This window comes from Ruditapes philippinarum, unplaced genomic scaffold (assembly GCF_026571515.1).
Source record: "Ruditapes philippinarum isolate M1 unplaced genomic scaffold, ASM2657151v2 ctg3313_1_1_1_1, whole genome shotgun sequence".
NCBI classification, from domain to species: Eukaryota; Metazoa; Mollusca; class Bivalvia; order Venerida; family Veneridae; genus Ruditapes; species Ruditapes philippinarum.
The window spans coordinates 1-22,025 of NW_026852598.1; the positions used below are offsets into that span (position 1 = coordinate 1).

General features: G+C 31.8%; 2 protein-coding genes and 1 long non-coding RNA gene across 3 annotated transcripts; 1 reads left to right on the top strand and 2 right to left on the bottom strand.

Moving 5' to 3' along the window:
* Positions 1–3,086: 3,086 nt before the first annotated feature.
* On the top strand, positions 3,087–13,091 carry LOC132718513 (uncharacterized; the record flags this gene model as incomplete). The annotated part of the gene is given in 7 exon segments (XM_060702218.1): positions 3,087–3,254; positions 3,748–3,841; positions 4,717–4,838; positions 6,101–6,185; positions 7,180–7,298; positions 12,153–12,279; positions 12,751–13,091. Coding segments are annotated over 7 exon segments (778 nt in total), but the record flags the coding sequence as incomplete, so codon positions are not given.
* Positions 7,854–10,766, bottom strand: LOC132718521 (uncharacterized). The gene is made up of 3 exons (XR_009624096.1): positions 10,425–10,766; positions 9,506–9,694; positions 7,854–8,716 (listed from the first exon to the last, which is right to left on the bottom strand). It is a non-coding gene; the product is annotated as an uncharacterized LOC132718521 (long non-coding RNA).
* A 2,146-nt stretch (positions 13,092–15,237) lies between the features above and the next one.
* On the bottom strand, positions 15,238–16,401 carry LOC132718588 (complement C1q-like protein 2). Its single transcript, XM_060702307.1, has 2 exons — positions 16,170–16,401; positions 15,238–15,758 (listed from the first exon to the last, which is right to left on the bottom strand). Exons 1-2 carry the CDS (start codon positions 16,358–16,360, stop codon positions 15,311–15,313), a joined length of 639 nt encoding a protein of 212 aa, XP_060558290.1. The 5' UTR covers positions 16,361–16,401; the 3' UTR covers positions 15,238–15,310.
* Between the last annotated feature and the right edge of the window lie 5,624 nt (positions 16,402–22,025).

Below are 22,025 nucleotides of genomic sequence, written 5' to 3' on the forward strand. Positions count from 1 at the left end.
GATATCCGCCATATTTTGAAAACAAATGTAAACAGCCATTTATGCTTTAAAAACTATTATCATCCTTTTCGTAGTTATTTATTGATATATCTACAGGTAAACGTTTGTATTTAATGCCTTATATGTAATTGTGTATTGTATTTCAATTGATCTGAATTTGTATTGTTAATTGTTTGTATTTTCCGTGTCTTATTATTGTTTATGTATGTCATTACAGGAGCGTATTTACCATGTAAATATAATAGAATCTGTCGAACCAACCCAGTGCGTTCGTTATCATTACCCATTGAGTAGGCCGGCGACACACATAAAGTAAAAATATCATCCCTCGAAAAATACTGTTACACTCGGCTAACGGTTTGGGTAACAGTAACAAATTGTCTGTTCGTTTAATTATAAGAGGAGGAGATGTCGTACAATTTGCATTCTACAAAAAATACAACTGTCTTACATAAATCTCTTGAAAATGAAAAGCATTCATTAAATCCCTTGTGCAACTCTATATAGATCTAGATCACATAAATGAATCATTTTGAATACAAAGTGGAAAAACTCCCGGAAAAATTAACTAGCTCCTATAACATTAATGAGAAAGGGAAAACATTATAATATGTACTTTCGGGAACAATCGTCAATTATGAACAGTGTGTATAATTTTGCAGGCCTTTGACCTATATAGGTTACATTTCTAGGGAAAATTATAGGCAATAATCTGTATAGTTCCAGATCTATGACAATGTTTCGTCATTAGGTCTTTTCTTTGCTACTTCTCAAACCAGCATGGTATCATTAGCAAGGTAAGTAGTTCATATTACATGAATTTTGAATATGTCCGTAAATGAGAAATGTAATAATGATCTAGATGCATTGATGGCATCGGAAAAATAAACTAGGCTTGAATCTGAAAGTCACTGCTAACTAAAATGAAAAATATTTTTGAGAAAACCGTCGAGCTTTCCATTTTTTTTCTTTTCATAACCTCGAAGGACCTCCATTTTCCAGAACATCTATTACAATACTGTATTGCGTCCTTAATATTGTGCAAAAGTTCTCTCACTTGGAATGATTCATATGATGTTTCTGGTAAATCATAGAAAATATGACATCGAATTCGCCGAATTTATTGGCTCTATGTCAAAACACTGGTAATAAAGCTGAAACGATTTTCCCTGATTAATGTGTTTGGGTTACAAACAATTCCTAGTCGTAGTAATGTCTAGACACAAATGGTGAAGACAATTATTGTTTGACTTATTCCAACAATCTTGCTGCTAAGTTCCCGGAGTGCATTTTTTCTACTCGTGGGCTTAGTTTCATAAATGTCGTTTTCTCTTGTTTATTCACGTTTTACTGTCATATTTCCATTTATTTTAATGAAATTATTGTGATTTATTTATTTATATTTATTTATTTATTTATTTATTTATTTATTTATTTATTTATTTATTTATTTATTCATTTATTTTTATTTATTTATTTAAATAATTTTTATTTATTTATTTAATATTTGTTTAGATGCTTGTTTAATAATACATTAATTAAGTTTTATTGATACGCTCATATTAAGGAGTCCTTACGTTTTGTAATCAGCATTACAATACTATTCGAGTCAGACTCTCAATATAACAAATCATATCGCAAGTATCTAATTAGGAAGTTTTTTTTTTTTCCCGCTCAAATCGTTTTGTATGATGAATAGATTTTTGAATGAGATCTCTTATCGCCTACTTACTTAACCGAAAGCGTCGAACATTTATACCAACTCCTTGCTTTATTCGCAATAAGAAGCCAATTTATGCAGTTAGGAAAATGCGTATTGAATGAATTAATAAAAGTAAGGTGTATGTAAAAGAAAAGTGTTAATCTCTCACCAAAACATATTTAATTCTACAAGATTAATGTTTCAATTTGAAAGTGTAGATCAGTATATTCTGTGCGAAATTTCTAATAATTCGCTTACTCCATTTTTCCAGAAAAAAATTCTGATTGTGAAAAATTCCAAAAATTGAAAAGCGTTGCAACGCTGTGCATTCAAATCAAGTTAAGAATAGCGTAAACAAGATGTATTTTTCAAAAAGATACTGGGACGAGGTAAAACTGCTTTTACTTGCATGGTGTCTTTGGTATGCACATGCTTTTCCGGAATTGTGGACGTTATTGGTTGTCTCGTCATTTTAGAATGTCATTTATTACTTGATCAATTCTTATGTTGAATAAGATTTTCACCAGAGAATTTACATTTCAAGCAGTGTGAAATATCAATGAGGAGGAAGTTCACAGATCTTAAATATCCGAGAAATGTAACTAGAAAGTTTGTTTCCGATACTCCTTACGATTATTTTATAATTTGGACGTGTACACGTTTCAAAAAGATCCTTTTGATTATTATACTAATTATAGAATGGTCAATGAATTGAAATTCCCGGATTTCAGTTTGCAATTTTAAAATGACCAATGAAAATCATTCATATATTCAGTTCTCCCCCAACTGATCTACGATTTTCTTTCTTAGTATATTCCTTAATTATCTTTTGCATATGTCTGTTTAAAGTGACAAAGTTGATTTATTCCTTTAATAAATCTTTAATGGACATCCACATGTAGGATAAGCCTGTAATACATGCCAAATGTAGATGCACTTCCAATATATAGTTACAAATGGGGCAGTTAGTTATGAATTAAAGTTAATAAGTAAATAAGATAGTGTAACACGCTGTATTTTAAAACAATTATTTCACATTGTTGAACCAAAGTTTAACAAACCATTCATAAAAGGTTTTGTAATGGAAAAGGTTTAACGTGTATCCTAAAATTGGGTCATGTACGGAAGCTGGTTTCAATGTATTACATAAATGATGTTAATCAAAAAGTCCTTTTATCATTGTAACAACTACTCGGTCATATGAACATGTAGCTATCTCAAAAGTAAACATTGGTCTATCTGATATATATAATAATGATACTATGTCAGTGTAGAAATTTTTAATCATAGTGATAATTTCATCTCATTTTCGTTTACTTTATTCAGCATAAATGTAACTTCCAAACATGGATTTATTCATTAAAACTCCTATCATTTGTACTAGGAAATTATTCAGCACAGCAGGCATATTGTATGCATGTGTTTTGTTTCTGGTTCCAGGAAGTGTTTTAGCTAAGGATTGCCTAGGGAGAGACCAGTGCTCGTGCGCGTTCGATGATGACGGAAGTTTGATTGTTTTAAATAGTTTAGGAAATTCTGACCTGACTCCACGGTAGTCTTGTATTTCATAATTTGTATCTACATGTATTTGTATTTTGATCGTTCCTTGTTAAGTCTTTGATGTTACATATAATTTAGGATGAAGGTATTTCGAAAAAAAAGAATAAAATCTTCAACAGTTATTCACTGTTTACCATATGACAATATTCATAATCTAAATCAAACCGCTGATATTGCTCGGCACAAAAAATAACCCTTTAATAGGACGCTGAAAATGATTGAGTTATTTGAACACATAATTTTAAACGGTCTACTAGGGAGTGACTTAAGGAAGAGAAGTGACGGCGATCACTCAATGATGATACATGATATTTATTGTTTTATTAGTTGTCAGACACAGAACAAATCATGAAGTTCCTGATACGCAATCAGGAACATACAAAGAAATAAAAACATTGCAAAAAGGTTTAAACCTTAACTATTTAAATATCTTATCTGCTGTGTACCACATTTTATCATATTTTATTCATTTATATATTTGTTAGTTTTCAAGACGTAAGTTCATCAGATGGAAGTACCTACTCCTACAATCCTTGTTATCCATTTACAGAAGGTACCAGTAGTTGTACTCAAGCTGCGGTATGTATGCTCGTTTAATTGTTTATGTTTATATCTTAACGGTCATTATTTATTTGGTTGGGCAACACTGTAACACTTTCAAGCTTTACTGCTTAACGTAGCATTATATGAAGCGCGAACGGACACCTGAGTAGAACCACCAATCACAAATGGATGACTCCCTCACATGAGATAAAAACCGATGTCCCTGTCGGGTTTCAAATCCACAACGGTGAGGGACAAGTGTTTTTGAATTAACGAACTAAACCACTCGGTCACTTGCCCATAAACCACAGCGGAGAAAACTTTTATGTCTCGTCAGCCTTTTACATCTTATTTTGAATACCTTCGTATTACATGTGTATGTTTACTGTAAAATGATTTGTTTAATTCTGAGAAGATGGTATTGTATGTTTATAAAACCAGCACAATCACAGATATATGCTTTTTTTCTATGTAAATTGCCACTTTTAAAAGAAATCAAGCGTTTAATACGTTCTACAGATATATTACCTTAACATGCCAACATTTACATTATAGGCATAAAAAAGGTAATTCACAAAAATATGATTTATTAAACATTTCTTAATTGTTACTATGTTAAAAGATTATGGCTATCAATAATTTAATCTTTCCTGGTTCAAAACTACAATTACAATAAGTGATATAAATGTATCACTCATCTATACATTTATAAATGAAATTGTCATTAAAGTATCATTTACTGTATGTGAAGTTATGTCATTATTTTTGTGACACAAAAGATTTAGTTCTCCCTTAAGGAAACGTTTCTTCAAGAGAGAGCTAAAAACTTAAATCTTTTTTATTGTTATTTACAATCGTGTAAAGTATAATGTCACGTTCAGTCAGTACTTTAAGTACTTTGATTATTATAGGCCTGTATAACGTCTGTTGGACAGACAGAGTCTATCGGTGATGCACAGAGTGCCAAATTTGCTTACTCCGAGGATGATGATGATTTAGAAATAGGTTATACCTCAGGCTCTGGACTTCTCACGTAAGTTTTCAAATATGTCCATTACTTTAACATATCAAATGAGCCGTGTCACGACAAAACCAACATAGTGCGTTTGCGACCAGCAGGAATACAGACCAGCCTGCGCGTCCCTGCAGTCTGATCAGGATCCATGCTGTTCGCTTAACGACTCTATAACAAGTAGAGAAACTGATAGCGAACAGCATGGACCCTGATCAGACTGCGCGGACGCTCAGGCTGGTCTGGATCCATGCTGGTCGCAAATGCACTATGTTGGTTTTGTTATGACGCAGCTCAAATTATATTAATAGTATAATGCTTGTAACTCGTTTTGTAACGATTATAATAATAATAAATTATTAATTAATAAAAATAATTAACAATAATTTATACTATGCAATAACTCTTTCAGAAAGAAATATTCAAATAAAGTATGTATTAGCTGAAATCATTTTTATATCCAGGTCATGAGTCCATTTAAGTGCCATAAAGCTCATTTTTTCACCGGCAAGTGGAGTTGAATTTATTATATATTTCAAAAGATAGACTGTAATCTTGTTATAGTGGTGATTGAGTTCATATCGGAAAATGTTTTGGATAAAATAAAAATCTGCCTAAAATATAAAAAAGACTGACCTACAATTTTTAGAAATTGAACTCCAATAAACCAGTTATATAATTTTCTTTGGGCAACGTGAGTTATTTATCGTTCATGCAAACTTAATTATAAAATTGAAAGGACTTTTGGAAAAATGTAAATTTATTTTGAAGTTCAACTGCCCACTCACTATGTGTCCTTGGATGCCACACTAATCGAAATTAAAAGCTTACATATTTTCCATTGTTTCAACTTGATAGAAATGGAATCAAAATAACATGTTTATGACAATTATGATTTACGAATGACAATTATGATTTACGATTTATTGTTACTTTACGAGATATATCCATTTTATCGTTGATCCAAATATTGATCATGATTCTAAATTGATCGGATTAAATTTGTATTTGCACTGTTATTTTTCCATATTATCCCAGAACAGGGCTGTTTCTTTGCAAACTAGGAATATTGTTACATTTTGTTTACGTTCCGTATAATTCTAGTAGTCTCGTAAGTGAACTGGGGGTCATGCATATATTGAGTTTTACCATGTTAATATTCATTTTAAAAAGAGAAACATGTTTTGATATCTGAAAATACATGTAAAACGTTTATAAATCCATGCAGCCTTTAGAAAATAGACTGTCTCTGTGTTATACTGATATGAAATGTTTTCTTGTAGTATAACTCAGGTGAAGCTAAAATGTGACCAGCATGCATGTCAACCATCACTAACTGCTGAAGGAAATCAAGGTCTGAATCAATATGTAAGTTATTGCTAAATTGGTAGTTAAACTGGTTTAGTTTACAAGTTGCGTCAATATAATAGCATTACTCAGGTACAAACATCTCAACTGACCTTTCATAAGCTAGCTTGATAGCTTCCTCATATGAAAGAATCCAAAGTCGCTGGCCTGATGCGAACATAGAGCGTTGAGGGACAACTAATTTTATGTATTCACATACAGTGGCTTCTGCTATTAAATATTTCTTTTAAATGAATGTAAATCAGCTTAAAATAACCGTGTATGCTATTCTACGACCAATGCGACCAGCACAGAGCAAGATTATGGTCTGCATTGTTTCGCGGTTCATTTTGTACATAGTTTTGAAAGTTTCTCTAACATGATGAATGATTAGTCCAGACTGAAAGATGGACATGACTTTTAAAGATATTTAACTTAAAAAAGGTTAGATATTAACTAATAGTGGAGTTTCGTTTGATCCTATAAAGGCCCGATATGCCGCAATTTTTTTTATATCTCAAACGCTTTTTAATTTTGGTATACTTTTACACATTGTAGTATGCAAAAGGTTTCTCATTGGCGAATTACTTTTTCATCTGCTTCTTTTTTTCTCTCCTTTTTCTGAAAGTCAAAATACTACTTTGTTTACATCTTGCAACTTTAATGACCAATTATTTTAATTTTATCGCTACTTTTTTCGGTTAAATACAAATTTAATTTCTCTAAGCCCAATATTTGAACATTATAAAATTCATGTTGGACCTTTCTAAAGAGGTAAAAATATTTTTGTTTCTGAGGCAAAATGTGCCTTTGATATAAACAATGAACGATTTCATTTTTAAATTCGTTTTATAAGATGATTCCTGATATTTATTTATTGTGAACATAATCACCAGACTTCTAAAGTGTATACAGAATAATGACCAAAATAATTTCTTGCATTTCTATATTCTAAAGATTTATAATCGCAGTAATATTGTACTTATATAAAAGAAACATTACATTTGTTTTCTAGGCGTTGACATTAACAACTGTTTGCGCATGCCCGAATGGATGCAATGAGGATGGTCCCATAAACTGCACTCCTGGCAGCAGTTCTGGGGGAATAGGAGGAGGTGCCGTTGTTCTTATCATGTAAGTAAAACCGAAATTTTCATATATATGAATATATAATACATACATTACATGTAATTAAAGAATGTTATGAAGTGTGCGTATTATAGTTTCAAACACAGTTTCGTGTTTGAAAGAAACCCTCCAGTTTCTATAACATTATTTCATCATGCTTTGTTTAATATAATATATTACTTTCTTTCACCAATGTATAAATAAATGTGGCATAGATTGTTAAAATTTTGGAAGGAACGTGACTGTACGGTATACATAGTACACACCGTATATATTGCTTGTATTTCATTTAATAGTTTATATAAAATTTGAAAGTTATAAACTCGTATGTCACGAGTTTGACATAGCTACAAACTTCACAATATGTTTCACTATTCTGAAGATTTCTAAATTAATGTTTAGAAATATTACTTGAATAAATATTTGTTTAACATAAAGAGGAAGATATTATATAAACCAAAATCAGTGCTGCTTTTATAAAACTTATGCAATAAAAAAAGAAAACAATGGCTGAAACACGTTGAAAATAAGCCACAACATAGAAGAAATATCAAATAGGCTAGGCATTTTAGCCAAAAATAAGACCCAACCTCAAACAAATTCCTTCAGAAAAGATATTTGCATATTTGTTATCTACTATATATGTGTTGCTACAGGTAAAAAGTCCTCAAAAAAATTCGAAGTATAAAATGCTAAAAATGTCATTTTTTGAAATCATGTTTTTTCAATTAGAAAAATCTGTGAAATTAAATAACCCAGATATTCTACGCAAATATGATCATTAACAAAGTAACACATTTATACACAAACATGCTTTATTTAATCCAAAACACTTCAACCAATGTTGATTACATTCAAAAAGTCGCAACACTGCATAATCTATACATCATCATTTAGACTAGTATAAAACATTACCCCACCCACTAATGATATATTTTTTTTTACTTTAAGTCAGATTCCATTTAATATTCTTACAAGTTAGCTCTACCATTAATAAAGTTGTATGAATCTTTTAAATTCATATTATAATTCAAAATTGCAATACATTTTACACGAATAATTATTATTTATACTGTATACATTGTATTTGCATTTCTGTGAAAATCAATCCTTCAAGTGAATATCTTACCAATGCTAAAATGCACTTACTTTACCATGGAAGTTTTGTAAAAAAAAAATATTTTAAAAAGACATTTAAAAATAAAATGAATCTTCTGAATGTTAATACACTGAAAAAACACAATGTTATTTCATCATTTTTGTCACCGAGGCCCGACTATCCATATAGTCTGACAACGCTACACATGTATATATACATATTGCCCTGCCCTTGTTCAATGCTGAAATTATATCTCCACCTTTTCGGCCGTAGCTGTTGAAACCTTTAGCCTATACCCTTTTCACAGAGACACATTGTTTCGCATCTGTAAAATTGTTACAACATAATATGATTAATAAAAATTCGAACTTTGCATTCTGCTTTTAAAATAAAACAATTGTATGTCAAACTGAAAATGTAGGTACTATGACAAGCAAGATAAGATTTTGCTTTTAGATTTATATTTTTATATTGAATTATCTACAAATAATTCATACATTAACGAGGCACGTTTAGCCTCAGCAAAAACGTGCCTCAGCTTTCTTCTTTAGAAAATATGTTTCATGTTATATTGTTATAACTTATAACAAATTTAAAGCGTGTAAATTGCCTATCGGCTGAAAGAAGTGCTGACTGTGAAACATCATAATGTGCCATATAAGTAAGAAATACTGAACAAAACAGCACCTATACTTTCATACAGATAACTAAATTGGAAGTTTTGGTCGAGTGTTTAAGGTCACTGACTTCAAAACACTTGCTTCTTACGGTGTTAACGATGAAGGGTGTAGGTTCGAGTCCTGCCTGAGTTTTGGAGTCTATTATCTGACATAGCTATCCCAAACTAACTTATAGAATATTGGTGGTTCTACGCCCTAAAAATAATACCTATGCCACACTTTTTCCTTCACCAGTAAAGCTTGAAAGTTATTATATGACCTGTGAAGTGTTGATGTGACATAAAAACAAACAAACAAATCTCTGATCTTAGTAATTCCGAGAATGTAACAAAACTGAATTCCCTTTAGAAAAGTTATATATGCAGTAGCACACAAAATTGAATCTGGTACACCAACTGTGTATTAAAAATATAGATGGTTTTTCTTTGATTTACCTGTTAATTGCTTTTATGCTGGATCTTTTCAAACAGAATCCATTTAGCCTCTTCTAACTTGGAAATATGGAAAATTCTTGCCACATCCAATCAACGGATTGATTTATGTTAACAAAATATAAAAGGCTGGACTCTCGCTAAATATTGTCTTCTGCAATCAACCATCCCATACTATGTTTAGCCCTTCCTCTGAAAATAAGATATATAAAGTCCTTATTTCATGTTTTCCAGTGTTTTATTGTAATCTATCAGATAATTATATTCTGATAAACCACTAGTGAAATTTATAAAATATAATTTTCACTGTAGCCGGATTATATCTGAATGCGGATGATGGAAATCATAACGAAATGGAATAACAGGCAGAAATAAATGCTGTCATGCGTAAATTTTGCTTCTTTAGGAAAAGAAAGTCGATGTCACCAAACATCATGTTAAAAATGTAACAAAATTAGAACTATATTTCAAAACTAATGATGTGACGTCATGATGTGATGATGTCACAAAGGAGAATGCGCGACATTACGCGGCAAAATCAGCTTAAAATATACTTAAAATCACTTAAAAAACATGAAATAAAAAGAAAATATATTTTTGTTTTACATATAAGATTGAAATATATTTCATTCGTGAACACCAGCTATTATATTTTCACTCGTGGCTAAGCCACTCGTGAAAATATTGCATCTGGTGTTCACTCAGTGAATCAATCTTACATGCAAAACAAACAAATATCCTCTACATAAAACATTATCAAAAAGATATTAAAAAGAAATAGTATTGAAATGATATAATAGGGAAACGCCTGAGAAAATGTTGGTATGAGCAAACTCTTTTGTATGTGCATTTATTATAATTATGCTGTAAAACAATGATGTAAATTTGTGTTGATATATCAATTTCTGTTGTATTAACAAACCTGAAATAAGATATATCTATGTAAAAAGCCATTTTTCTCTCACATCCCATTACCCCTTGTGTAGAAGTCACGTGTCTATCCATCTTCTAACTAATTATACAACAACTGTTCTATAAATGCTGAAAACAACATGGAAAACATTACTTAAAATATACATACAACTGGCACTGGTATCATGAGGGCAGATTATCAAGCTACACAAAGTTGTAAAACAGAATTATTTTCTACAGATGAATGCCATATTTGTATATGATTATCAAGAACTCTTTGTTTAAATATTTTTGGAAATAATTTACTATCTACGATATTTTTTTCAAAAAAGTATTCGGATAAACCATATATATCTAGCATTTCTTTAACATTTGATACCCAGTTTTTTACCTTTATAAAAATCAGATAATTAATTAATATGTTTTCCGTAAAATTATATTGTCAGTATTTATCAATTTGCACCAAAACTTAATTATTCTTACGTATCGATTTATATACAATGGGTAACGGCCGAGTCCGCCGTATATACGAACATTGCTTGTATTGGCTCTAACATTTAAAATTATTTTATAATATTTCAAGTGAATACGCTCAATTATATTTTGATTTGCTATAACCCCATACTCTCAGATGCATATGATATGATTGAGCCTACAAAAAAATCAAATAATTGGCATAATAATTTGGGTTTTAAATCCATGTCTTCTGTTAAGAAGTAAAAGTAATGTATAAAGTTCCAGTAACAACTTCCTCATTAATAGGTAATAACTTTAGCTTGATTACACCCTATTGGATACGCTGTCTACTTTTCATATAACATGCTGGAATATTATCATTTCGCTTAGAAATGCATTATGTATTACAAAATACGTTTGTTTACATCAAGTTAACATATTATTTGTTTTTATTATGATTTCCACAATTCATAAAACATGCCAACTCTTTGAAATAAGTCAAATTTAACATTTTAAAAATATCCCTAGATTTTCGTGATTTTGGTCACAACACGCTTCCGTAGAAAGAAAAATTTACATAACTTGTGCATACACATTTTTTTAAAATACTCAGTAAGATGTGTGGTTAATTCTGTGTCATTTTAGATAATTGTACAAAAGGAAACAATGTAGGACAGTGAGTAAAAGATAAACTCTCTTTTAATGATTACTTCATTCAAAATTGTGTTTAAAATCGCGAAATTATATGACACATTTTGTCATCTGCATAATCGATTGATTGGTGGTCAATTAAATCTATCTACTGACATATTTTTCCCTAATTTATACAGAAGAATATAAAAAATGACTAAAATTACTCACTTTTGCACTAGGAATGCTGGAATTGAAGTAACTTCAGATCTTTCAACGAAAATATAATAAAAGTGACGTCACCGAACGTGCATAAAATTAAAGTATGGTGTAATTTAAGAGACACATTTAAATATCGATTTTTACGAAATCTTTATGATCGATTTTTAAGGATTCTGCAAGGAGATTTTTTGAGGACTTTTTTCTCAAAATGTAGATAATGTTTATCTTTTATTTCATCGTGAAAACATTTGTGAAGGAATTAGTTTTACCTTAATTTCTATTATGACTGGCCTACAAATTATGATAAGCTTCAATTTATTATCTAAATACGATTTAACACTGTATGTAAATTCAACATTAGTTAAACAGTGCTTTCCATACTTAGAGTCACACTTAAATATCTCATACTTTGCATATATTTTTTTCTCAGATTTTTCGCCTTTTTGTTCATATATTTCGTCGGTGGTACAGTGTTTCTTGCAGTTGGTAGAAAAGCTCGAGGTAAAGAAATGGTACCTAATGTTACGTTCTGGAGCAGTTTACCAGGATTAGTCAAGGTGAATAATTACAACTATATAACAAAAACAAGAATTAAGAAGAATATACATATACATGTAGTTAAATAAAAATAATTGTACATTGTGATGAAAACAAAATAATTGTCCTTCATGATTGTCTTATGATGTAAAGCATACGTAGGCTGATAGATTTGTGAAAGACATGTTAACAATCTGTACAAATATATATTTAGTTTTAGATATGTCAAAAAGGCAAAAAGTACGTCAATAATTTTATAAGTATAAAATACATACAGTCATATATTACTGATTCATAAGCAGATTAAAGTGGAGGGGGTGGTTATCAATAATATTATATTGTTTTATACCATATATTTATATGTTTTGTCAGACTGTCGGTAGAAAGGGTTGTCTTAAGATCGTTAGATCCAGTTTGTACCTAAATAGTATAAGTCAATGTTTTTTTCTAAGAATACTGTATAATTCATAATTGTATGTCATCTATTTTAGGACGGTGTCTTGTTCACATTATCACCAGTGCTGGGGAAGAGATCCGGCTATGTCAGCAAATAGTTGTTCAACCAAAAGAAATTCATATTTTATATGAAAGCATGATCGAAAATTAAACTAAATTGTGAATTTTAATGTTGATGTCAAAATGCTTAAAATTTTTAAATAACTCGAAGCGAACTCTTAAAAATGTAAAATGACAATATTTGTTTGATAATCGTTTCGTGATATACATATTTAAAATTTGTTGAATGTATTACATGTTACTACTAGTATTATTTTTAAATAATGTGTGTTTTAGAATAACACTATTAGAAATATAATTTATGTATTATATAAAATGTTTTGTTTTCATAACTTAAACGGTTAAATATATTTTACATAACGTAACATAATAATCGCAGGGTGAATGATTTAATGAGTACGAGGGTTTCTGAAGATGTAAATATTTGAAAAAAAAAACAACATGCATTAGCACTTTTATTGCAGAAAAGTATATGTCTAATTCTTTAATATTTGTTTTCCGCAAAAAGCACCAGGTTCCGGAATGCCTTCACGTGCTAGTGCTATTTATATAATTGATAATGAAACTTCCGGGGCTGTCATAACAGTAAGCTGTTTTTACGACATCCTTATAGCCGCATGCTAAACAACGTACCACGTCGGCGTCTGTTTGCTTGATTTTATCTCTTTAAGTACGATTTCTTCTCCTAAATGTGTTCCTGCGCACAAAGTACAAATCTATGGATGAACTTGTCCTGTTTTGAATAAGGAACTCTTCTTTAAGTAAATGAGGAGGTTTTGATATCAAATCCCAACATCTAGCAGTACATGTATAACGTTTTGCCAGACTTGATGTTCCACATTATTTTTAGTAACTTGCTTGAACAAATTCAATAGTGAAGTAATTTTTTTAATTTTGTGTTTTAAGTAACATTACGTCACATAATGTCTTTCCAGCTCTATTGGTGGAGGATACGTCGGGTGCCCCTCTGTGCTTTATTTCAGAGACAAGAGGGGACCTTATTAGAACCACCGATGTTCCGTAAGTTACTTGGATAGATGATGAAATAGATCATCATGAAATTCATCACAATATGATTTCAATAAAATAAAAACTCATATCCGATTGTAACCTCACTAAAATTGTCATCTTGAACGCAAACAATTCGTTTTGTCAGAAACAAAGCGAGGTAGCTTTTTCATGTAAAGACTTTTTATGACAACAGATTTACCTCCCGTGTTTCACATTTGTCGTTAGTTATATTAACAAACAATACGGAAACTTATAATTCTACAGGACTAGAAATTTAAGACCCCAATTTAATGGAAATAATTAATTAATTACAGGACAGTAATCTAGAACAATATCTTATAGAACTTACAAATATTAATTTATACATGCACAATTTGCAGTACAGCTTAATCATAACGATTATGATAGTAGAAACACTCAAGATACCATAATGAAAAATTATTTCAATAACTGATCAATTGTTTCAATTTAAGCAATTTGACCTTTTCCCAATTTAGCCGTCTAACTTGAATTGATACTACTTAAAAGTTTAAATTGAAAAATTGAGCCTTTAACGTACATGAAACGTTATAGTAAGGCGCCGCCATTTACAATGTCACTAAATAATAATAGGCGGTTTATTCCGATAACGGAACAAATCTCAACTTTTCGGATTAATAAAAATCGACGAGTGCTCCAAGTAAAAACGGAAGCGGTGCATAAAATACCGAATGACACCTTTAAAACGAAAAAATGAAAGGAATTTTTAACGACTTCCCTGTTCATAGGCTTTGCCTAATTTCATATTAATTATTTTATGTCAGTTCTGGTCTAAATAATATACTACACAGCGATCAGTTGTCCAGTGGTAAATGTGTCAGATTCTCAAGCCAACGGTTGCAGGTTCGAAACTAAAATATAAATGTTCAGATTATTCGCATTTACTTTTTTTCTTTGAAGCTTATGTAATACGGGGAGGTCAAAGACCGGGACCGCTTTGGCTTGCCCGGCTATAGTCAATACCAATCAGTGAAATTTTCAGTGCCATGTCTAGTTAGATGCCGCCATTTTCAATGTAACTCAATGATAATAGGTGGGGTATTCCGATAACGGAACAATCGCAATGTTTCGGCTTAATAGTAATCGTCGAGGTTTTCCAATTTAAAACGGATGCGGTGCATGAAATACCGAAATACACCATCTAAAACGGAAAAATGAACGACTTTCCCCGCTCATATAGGCTTTGCCTTATTCCATATTATGCCAAATAAGTCGATTTTAACGAATCATTGATATGTCACTTTAAGTATGAGATATTCAACGATTTCAGAATTGTGTAATAGTTGATGTACAAACGGCATTAAGTTAACACGCATCTGCATTTAGGATTGTCTCCGAGTTCAGCTTATTTGTCCGACATGAAAACATTGTTAAACATGACCGAAATGTTAAATATGTGTCAAATGACAGAATACAATTATATTTTTAATCAATGTATTATAACATTTTTTCTTGACAAAGATGTATTGAAAATTAACAATTATTTCATCCAATTATGTTCTCACTCCACTCATCTCTGGCAAGAAGAAATCCAGAGAAAGTTGAGAAACAGCAGTGAATAGAGAAATTATTCGACCAAGCTCCGTGCACACGAACCCACACGTGTTCGCCTTTCTGAAGAGAGGTGACGGCCATGTTGCTAGATGAGTCATGTGAATTTGTCGCTCCTGAGTACATTTCCGCTAGCTGGCTCCCGTTTTTCACAATTTCTGTTTCAATGTAGGTGAGACCATTTCCAACTTCAGACATAATATTTGCATAGAAAACATAGACGCCGCTTTCCGGCGCAATAAAATATCCGGTAACGTTGTCGTAACCATTACCAAAATTACTTCCGGTCCGGTCGAAAACAATCACGTTGTGATGGGCGAGGGATTTTAAATGAGATGAGACTGTGGCAGTGAAAGCAATCTTTGCTTGTCCTTCTTGTCGTCTGCAAAACATGTAAAATAATGATAAATAAACTACACGAATATTTAAATAATGTATCATCGTATGTTTAATCCTATAACACTTTAAAGAAAATTTATTTTTTTACTTATTTTGTTATTTTATTATCATTACATTTTTTATTGCTAACCTCATCACATCCCGTATTAACAGCAGGTGTTTTGTTGTATTATAAATATAAAGCAGAAGGATAAATATTGCGCGCTTTTTTACGCTAACTATGTTTTCTTTCTATTTCCTCCACTGACAATTCCAGAGTTTTGGAATTTCAGTAATTAAGCCACATGTCTTCTAATAACATGTTGTTTAAACTTTCACTTCTTTGAAATTATCGTAAATTCCGTACAGATTTATTCAGGTTTTGTAAAATTATGATTTAAAAAATGACACACACCTGTTCCTGAAATGTCCATTTTGATTTTGTTGTCGGAGAAGCTTGATTTCCTTTTTCAGTTTCATGTTTTCCAGCTCGACATTTTCAACTCGTTTAATCAGTGCATCGACAGCTTTCCTCGTATCTGTATCACCAATTGCAGAAATTACTGCAATAAAACAACATAACAAACATACTTGTAGAATTTTCATTGTTGTTAGCTAACAGACAGTTGACCTAAATTATAGTTAAATATAATGTAAGGTGATAAGAAAACACATGTATATAATGATATGTAGAGGATTTGTGCCAATAGGAGTTATATCCCTTGTCTGCAAGTGATTAATAAAAATAAAGGGGAAGGGGGTTAAAGAAGATGTTAAGAATGCGCTGTGATTAACTTACCCTTTCACATTTTAAACTTGTTACAACAATGATATTCAAGTTCCCTATGCCACAGTAATGCTTAAACTAGTACACTATTATGCAGTTATTATATCGATAAAACTGCTCGGTAAAGCTCGTCATTTTCCGTGGTATTCTGATAGTAATGCTTTTATTTTTATTTCTCAAAATCTGTTTTTGGTCTCTTGTTACAGTTTCCAAATATATACTAATTTGCTAATACATGTATATACATAAATTATCGTTTACATCCTTAGCTTTGTTTGCAAAGTATAATTATATGAATCAATATTTTGTATGGAAGTCAAAATACTACTTTGTTTATATTTTGCTACCTTAACGGTACATTATTACATGTTCGGCGCTACTACATGTAACAATTCATGTTCTAAATCTCCGACACTTCTAAAGAATTAAAAAAGATATTTGGATTCCTGGGGCAGAATGTGCCTTAAAACATAACACTGATTAATTATCTTACTTTATATTATATCAAATAATGTATTGTCTTGAAGACAGACATGTACATATCGTCACATATATGTGGGACTGAATTAGATTAGATTGTTTGGTATAAAGTCGAGTGTTTTATACCAGGTGTCGTCAAAATAGCACGAGCGGAATTCGAGCATGGATATAATATAGCAACTGATACTCCCTCTAACCCAAATACAGAACGTACCTGCAAACCTATAAAATTGATATCAAATTGCTTTTTTTTTAATTGTAATCGCCGTTCATGGACGGCGACATATACTATTAATAAGGTTTGAACAGTTCTACCTGTACACCGCTTTAGCCAATCAAATCGAATAGTTGAATATCACATGATAACAAAATGGACGTCAAAAAACTTAAACGAGGGGTGCTTAAATTGACTCGCTCAACCACCATGTTTGTCGAGTTACCTATTTGTACAACTGAAAAATATCATTATCAATGTATGAACTCAGTACATGTATTTATAGGCTTTTGCAGGATAAACATATCAAATTGTAATACATAAATTATTATTTCTGATCTAAAAAGGAGTATATTTTGTTTTCTTTCCAAAACTTGCACTTAAAGAAAAAACTTTCTAAATGTTTTCTTCCGGGCGAGTTAATACTATGAGTGTTGTTATTGCATAATGCTTATAATATAGCATGTCAGTTATAAAAAAAATCGTAAAGCAGTCGACGGAGTATATAACGTAAATTCCATTTATAGAATGTTCACAGACTGCAATTTTAATGTGTAGCAAGTAACTGTTGTTTATTACGCAAGAATCTAATTCTTTTTGCCGATTGATGCACTTATTAAGAAGCGCATGTAGTCTTACCAATTGTACTACGAGTCAAGTTATTGTGATATTTTTCATGGACCATACTGAGTATCTCCTGCATTCTGACCAAGCAGAATCTAACTGAGCGCGTCAAAATATTTTGACAATTCAATTCAATTCAATATTTATTTGGCATAAACATATACAATGTTCATCGCCAATACACAACTGTATGTCAGATCTAATGTACAATTGAGAAAAGTATGTTATTATAGAGTTACAGTTGTAGATAATACATGCATTTAATCATTGATTAGGCAATAAATGACATTAGTCATATATGATTCTTTTAAATCATTTTACAATATCAACACAATGCAGGAAGAAGTTAACAAGCTATAACAATAAATACAAACTCATTTAAAAAAAATGATGAAAAAATGCAATATGGTCATAACATATTTCTTTTAACATTAGCTAAATATATATATCTTGAGGTTTTGTTTAAAATGCTACTCTGAGTACTAGATAATAATGTTTTAAATTTGTTCAAATTAGGCCAATGACAATAATATTTCGGCAAGCATGCGTTTCTTGTTTCTCTATAAAAAGGGCAAAGTAGTAAAAAATGATATTCGTTTTCAATACTACTCATATTACATTTTGTACATATTCTAAGTCTTCTGTCAATATTTCTATGCCTTCCCTCTTCTATAAGTAGATTATGAGCGGAACATCTTAGCCTAGATAATGCAATTCTGTGATTAATATTAGAGATACTTGATAAATATTTCTCTGTACAAAAATCTGTCTTTATCAAACAATATGTTTCTAGTTTTGGTGAGTTACGAAGTTCAGAATAAAACTGTTGAATATACTGATCATAAATTGATCTAATAACACATTGAATCTGTAAATTTGTTACAGATGAATTATTCCATAGGTAGGAAAAACCTGTTTCATCTAGAATGTTCTTAACATTTTTAGACCATTTATTTACTGGATTACCATTAAAATCATGCCCCATAAATAATTTATACATAAGAGAATCTGTGTTTGACATTATCTTAAACCAATATTTAATCATTCTTATCTTCCGCATAAAATATAGTGGAAGTCTTCCAAATTCATCATATAATGTAATATTTGATGTTTGTGTTCGAATTGTAAAGTTTCTTTGTTTTTTTTTTAATTTCATATGAACCTTTTCAATATCTGGTGCCTTATGAAAACCCCAGACTTCACAACCATAATTTAAAATAGAGCAAACCATCAAATCAAAGAGTTTAATCTTTTCAGAAATATTGAAAGATACAACATCGAATAATGAATTAAGAGAATACAATGCTCTTTGTGCTTGTTGTGTTAATGATTTCTGAGCTTGATAAAAACATCCGTTAGAAGATAACGTTACACCTAAATATGTAAAAGTACGTACAATATTGAGCTTACAATTGTTATAAAATACTTCAAAATGATATGGATAATTTCCCTTTTTAAAAACCATAGCAACTGTTTATCAATGTTAACTGTTATAACCCAATTGTTACAATACACAAGTAAATTATTTAACAATCGTTGAAGCCCTTCAGAAGAATATGACATTAACACGGTGTCGTCCGCAAAAAGTAATAGGAAAACTTTCAGTTCCTCTAAACAAAACTACGGTGGCACAAAGGTGACATGTGTGTGTTTTTATTTATCTCGTGGCCACGAGATACTATGTCGTGGCCACGTGTTACTAAGTCGTGGCCACGAGATAGCTAAGTTGTGGCCACGAGATACTATGTCGTGGCCACGAGTTACTAAGTCGTGGCCACGAGATAGCTAAGTCGTGTCTACGAGATATTAAGTCGTGACAACGAGTTACTATGTAGTGGCCACGAGAAAGCTAAGTCGTGGCCAGGAGTTACTAAGTTGTGGCCACGAGATACTTTGTCGTGGCCACGAGTTACTAAGTCGTGGCGACGAGATCTATGTCGTGGCCACGAGTTACTTAGTCGTGGCCACGAAATAACTAAGTTGTGGTCACGAGATACTATGTCGTGGCCACGAGTTACTAAGTCGTGGCCACGAGATAGCTAAGTCGTGACCACGAGATACTATGTCGTGGCCACGAGTTACTATGTCGTGGCCACGAGATAGCTAAGTCGTGGCTACGAGATACTTTGTCGTGGCCACGAGTTACTAAGTCGTGGCGACGAGATCTATAACCATTTATATGAATTGCCATAATTAACTAGACATGTGCTATAGTACAAGGATGCCCCTACTTCACAAGCCTGTAAAAGTGCCATTTATACTACTTATTGACTGGTCAATAATTTTACATTTAGCGTCACTGTGACCCTGATTTTTGACCCAATTACCTCGAAATGTTTAGATGTTATCTACTGATCAGGTGCAATGATATTTCTGGGTTATATAAACGATGGCTTATCCCTTCTTAATTATTCATCTGACAAGGACTTTACCTTATAGGCTATCTTCTGTCCATAGGCAATGTCCCTTCCAAATAAAATAAACCAGGACTTATTCCTTCTCAAGTTATCGTATATACAAGGTTAACAGGCCATAGTACGAACAAACTGACCAATTCGATCACAAAAGTGTCCCAACAAAGAGCTTTAGTCAAAATAAATGTCTGATGGGCCTTCGAATGTGACTTTCTAATATGATCCTAAGGACAAGTGCAAAGTGAATATCTTCAGAATTTTCAAAGATTAATGTTGCATGTAAAAGTAAGTTGTTAAGTTTAAAACATTCATAATGTATATAGTGTATTCTGATTGGGTAATTATCTCGTGCTCACGACTTATCTATCTCGTTCCCACGACTTAGTAACTCGTGGCCACGACATAGTATCTTGTGGCCACGACTTAGCTATATCGTGGCCACGACTTAGTAACTCGTGGCCACGATATAGTATCTCGTGGCCACGACTTAGCTATCTCGTGGTCACGACTAAGTAACTCGTGGCCACGACTTAGTAACTCGTGGCCACGACATAGTATCTCGTGGCCACGACATAGTATCTCGTGGCCACGACTTAGCCATCTCGTGACCACGACTTAGTAACTCGTGGCCACGACATATTATCTCGTGACCACGACTTAGTAACTCGTGGCCACGACTTAGCTATCTCGTCGCCACGACTTAGTAACTCGTGGCCACGACATAGTATCTCGTGACCACGAATTAGCTATCTCGTGGCCACGACTTAGTAACTCGTGGCCACGAAATAGTATCTCGTGGCCACGACTAAGCTATCTCGTCGCCACGACTTAGTAACTCGTGGCCATGACATAGTATCTCGTGGCCACGAGATAAATAAAAACACACACATGTCACCTTTGTGCCATCGTACAAAACAAATCTATTGTGTCATCAAGAATACATTGATACATATCTTTTATGAGAAACAGAAATAATAATGGCGATAAAGGCTCGCCTTGTTTAACACCTTTAACAAAACTTTCAAAACACATACCATTAACACGTACACAACTTGTTACATTTTCATACATTTTTTGCAACATTTTAACAAATTTTGTCGAAGCACCTGATTCTAATAATTTTAACCAAAAACCATTTCTATATACAACATCGAAAGCTTTCTTAAAGTCAACAAAAGCACAATATAACTTTCTTTTTTCGAGGGAGATAACTCTATCTATAATCGAAGTTAGAACAAAAATGCAATCAATGCTTTTGTTTTTTCTAAAACCATATTGAAAATCAGACAATAATTCATTTGATTCTGCCCATGAGCGAAGCCTTGTATCTAGCAAAACTGAAAATATTTTTGAGAAAATATTAGTGAGAGTAATACCTCTATAATTGTTAACATCGTTTTTGTCACCTTTATGGAACAGGGACAATCACACCCTTTGCCCAACTAACTGAATATATACAATTTACATACATATGATAAAAAACTTTACATAATAATGGTGCTAATAAATCTTAACTGTCAATAAACATTTCAGGAATTAAACAATCAATACCCCCACTTTTTCCCCGCTTTAATGTCGACATTGCTTTTAGAACCTCTTCTATAGTAAATGATTTATCGAGCAGCTCGTTAATTACATTGCTATTATTAGACAAAATATTCTCAACATCATCATTCGCAAAAATCTAAATCATCCGAAAATGTCTTTAAAATGATTAAAAAATTCCTCCCAACTTATATTATTGTTTTTTGA

Bases quoted from the DNA above. Each gene is read 5' to 3' on its own strand.
- LOC132718588 (XM_060702307.1), bottom strand. From the start codon at position 16,360: ATGAAAATTCTACAAGTATGTTTGTTATGTTGTTTTATTGCAGTAATT. The intron at 15,759-16,169 runs GTGTGTGTCATT...CATGTTTTGCAG, and splicing joins AATGGACATTTCAGGAACAG to ACGACAAGAAGGACAAGCAA.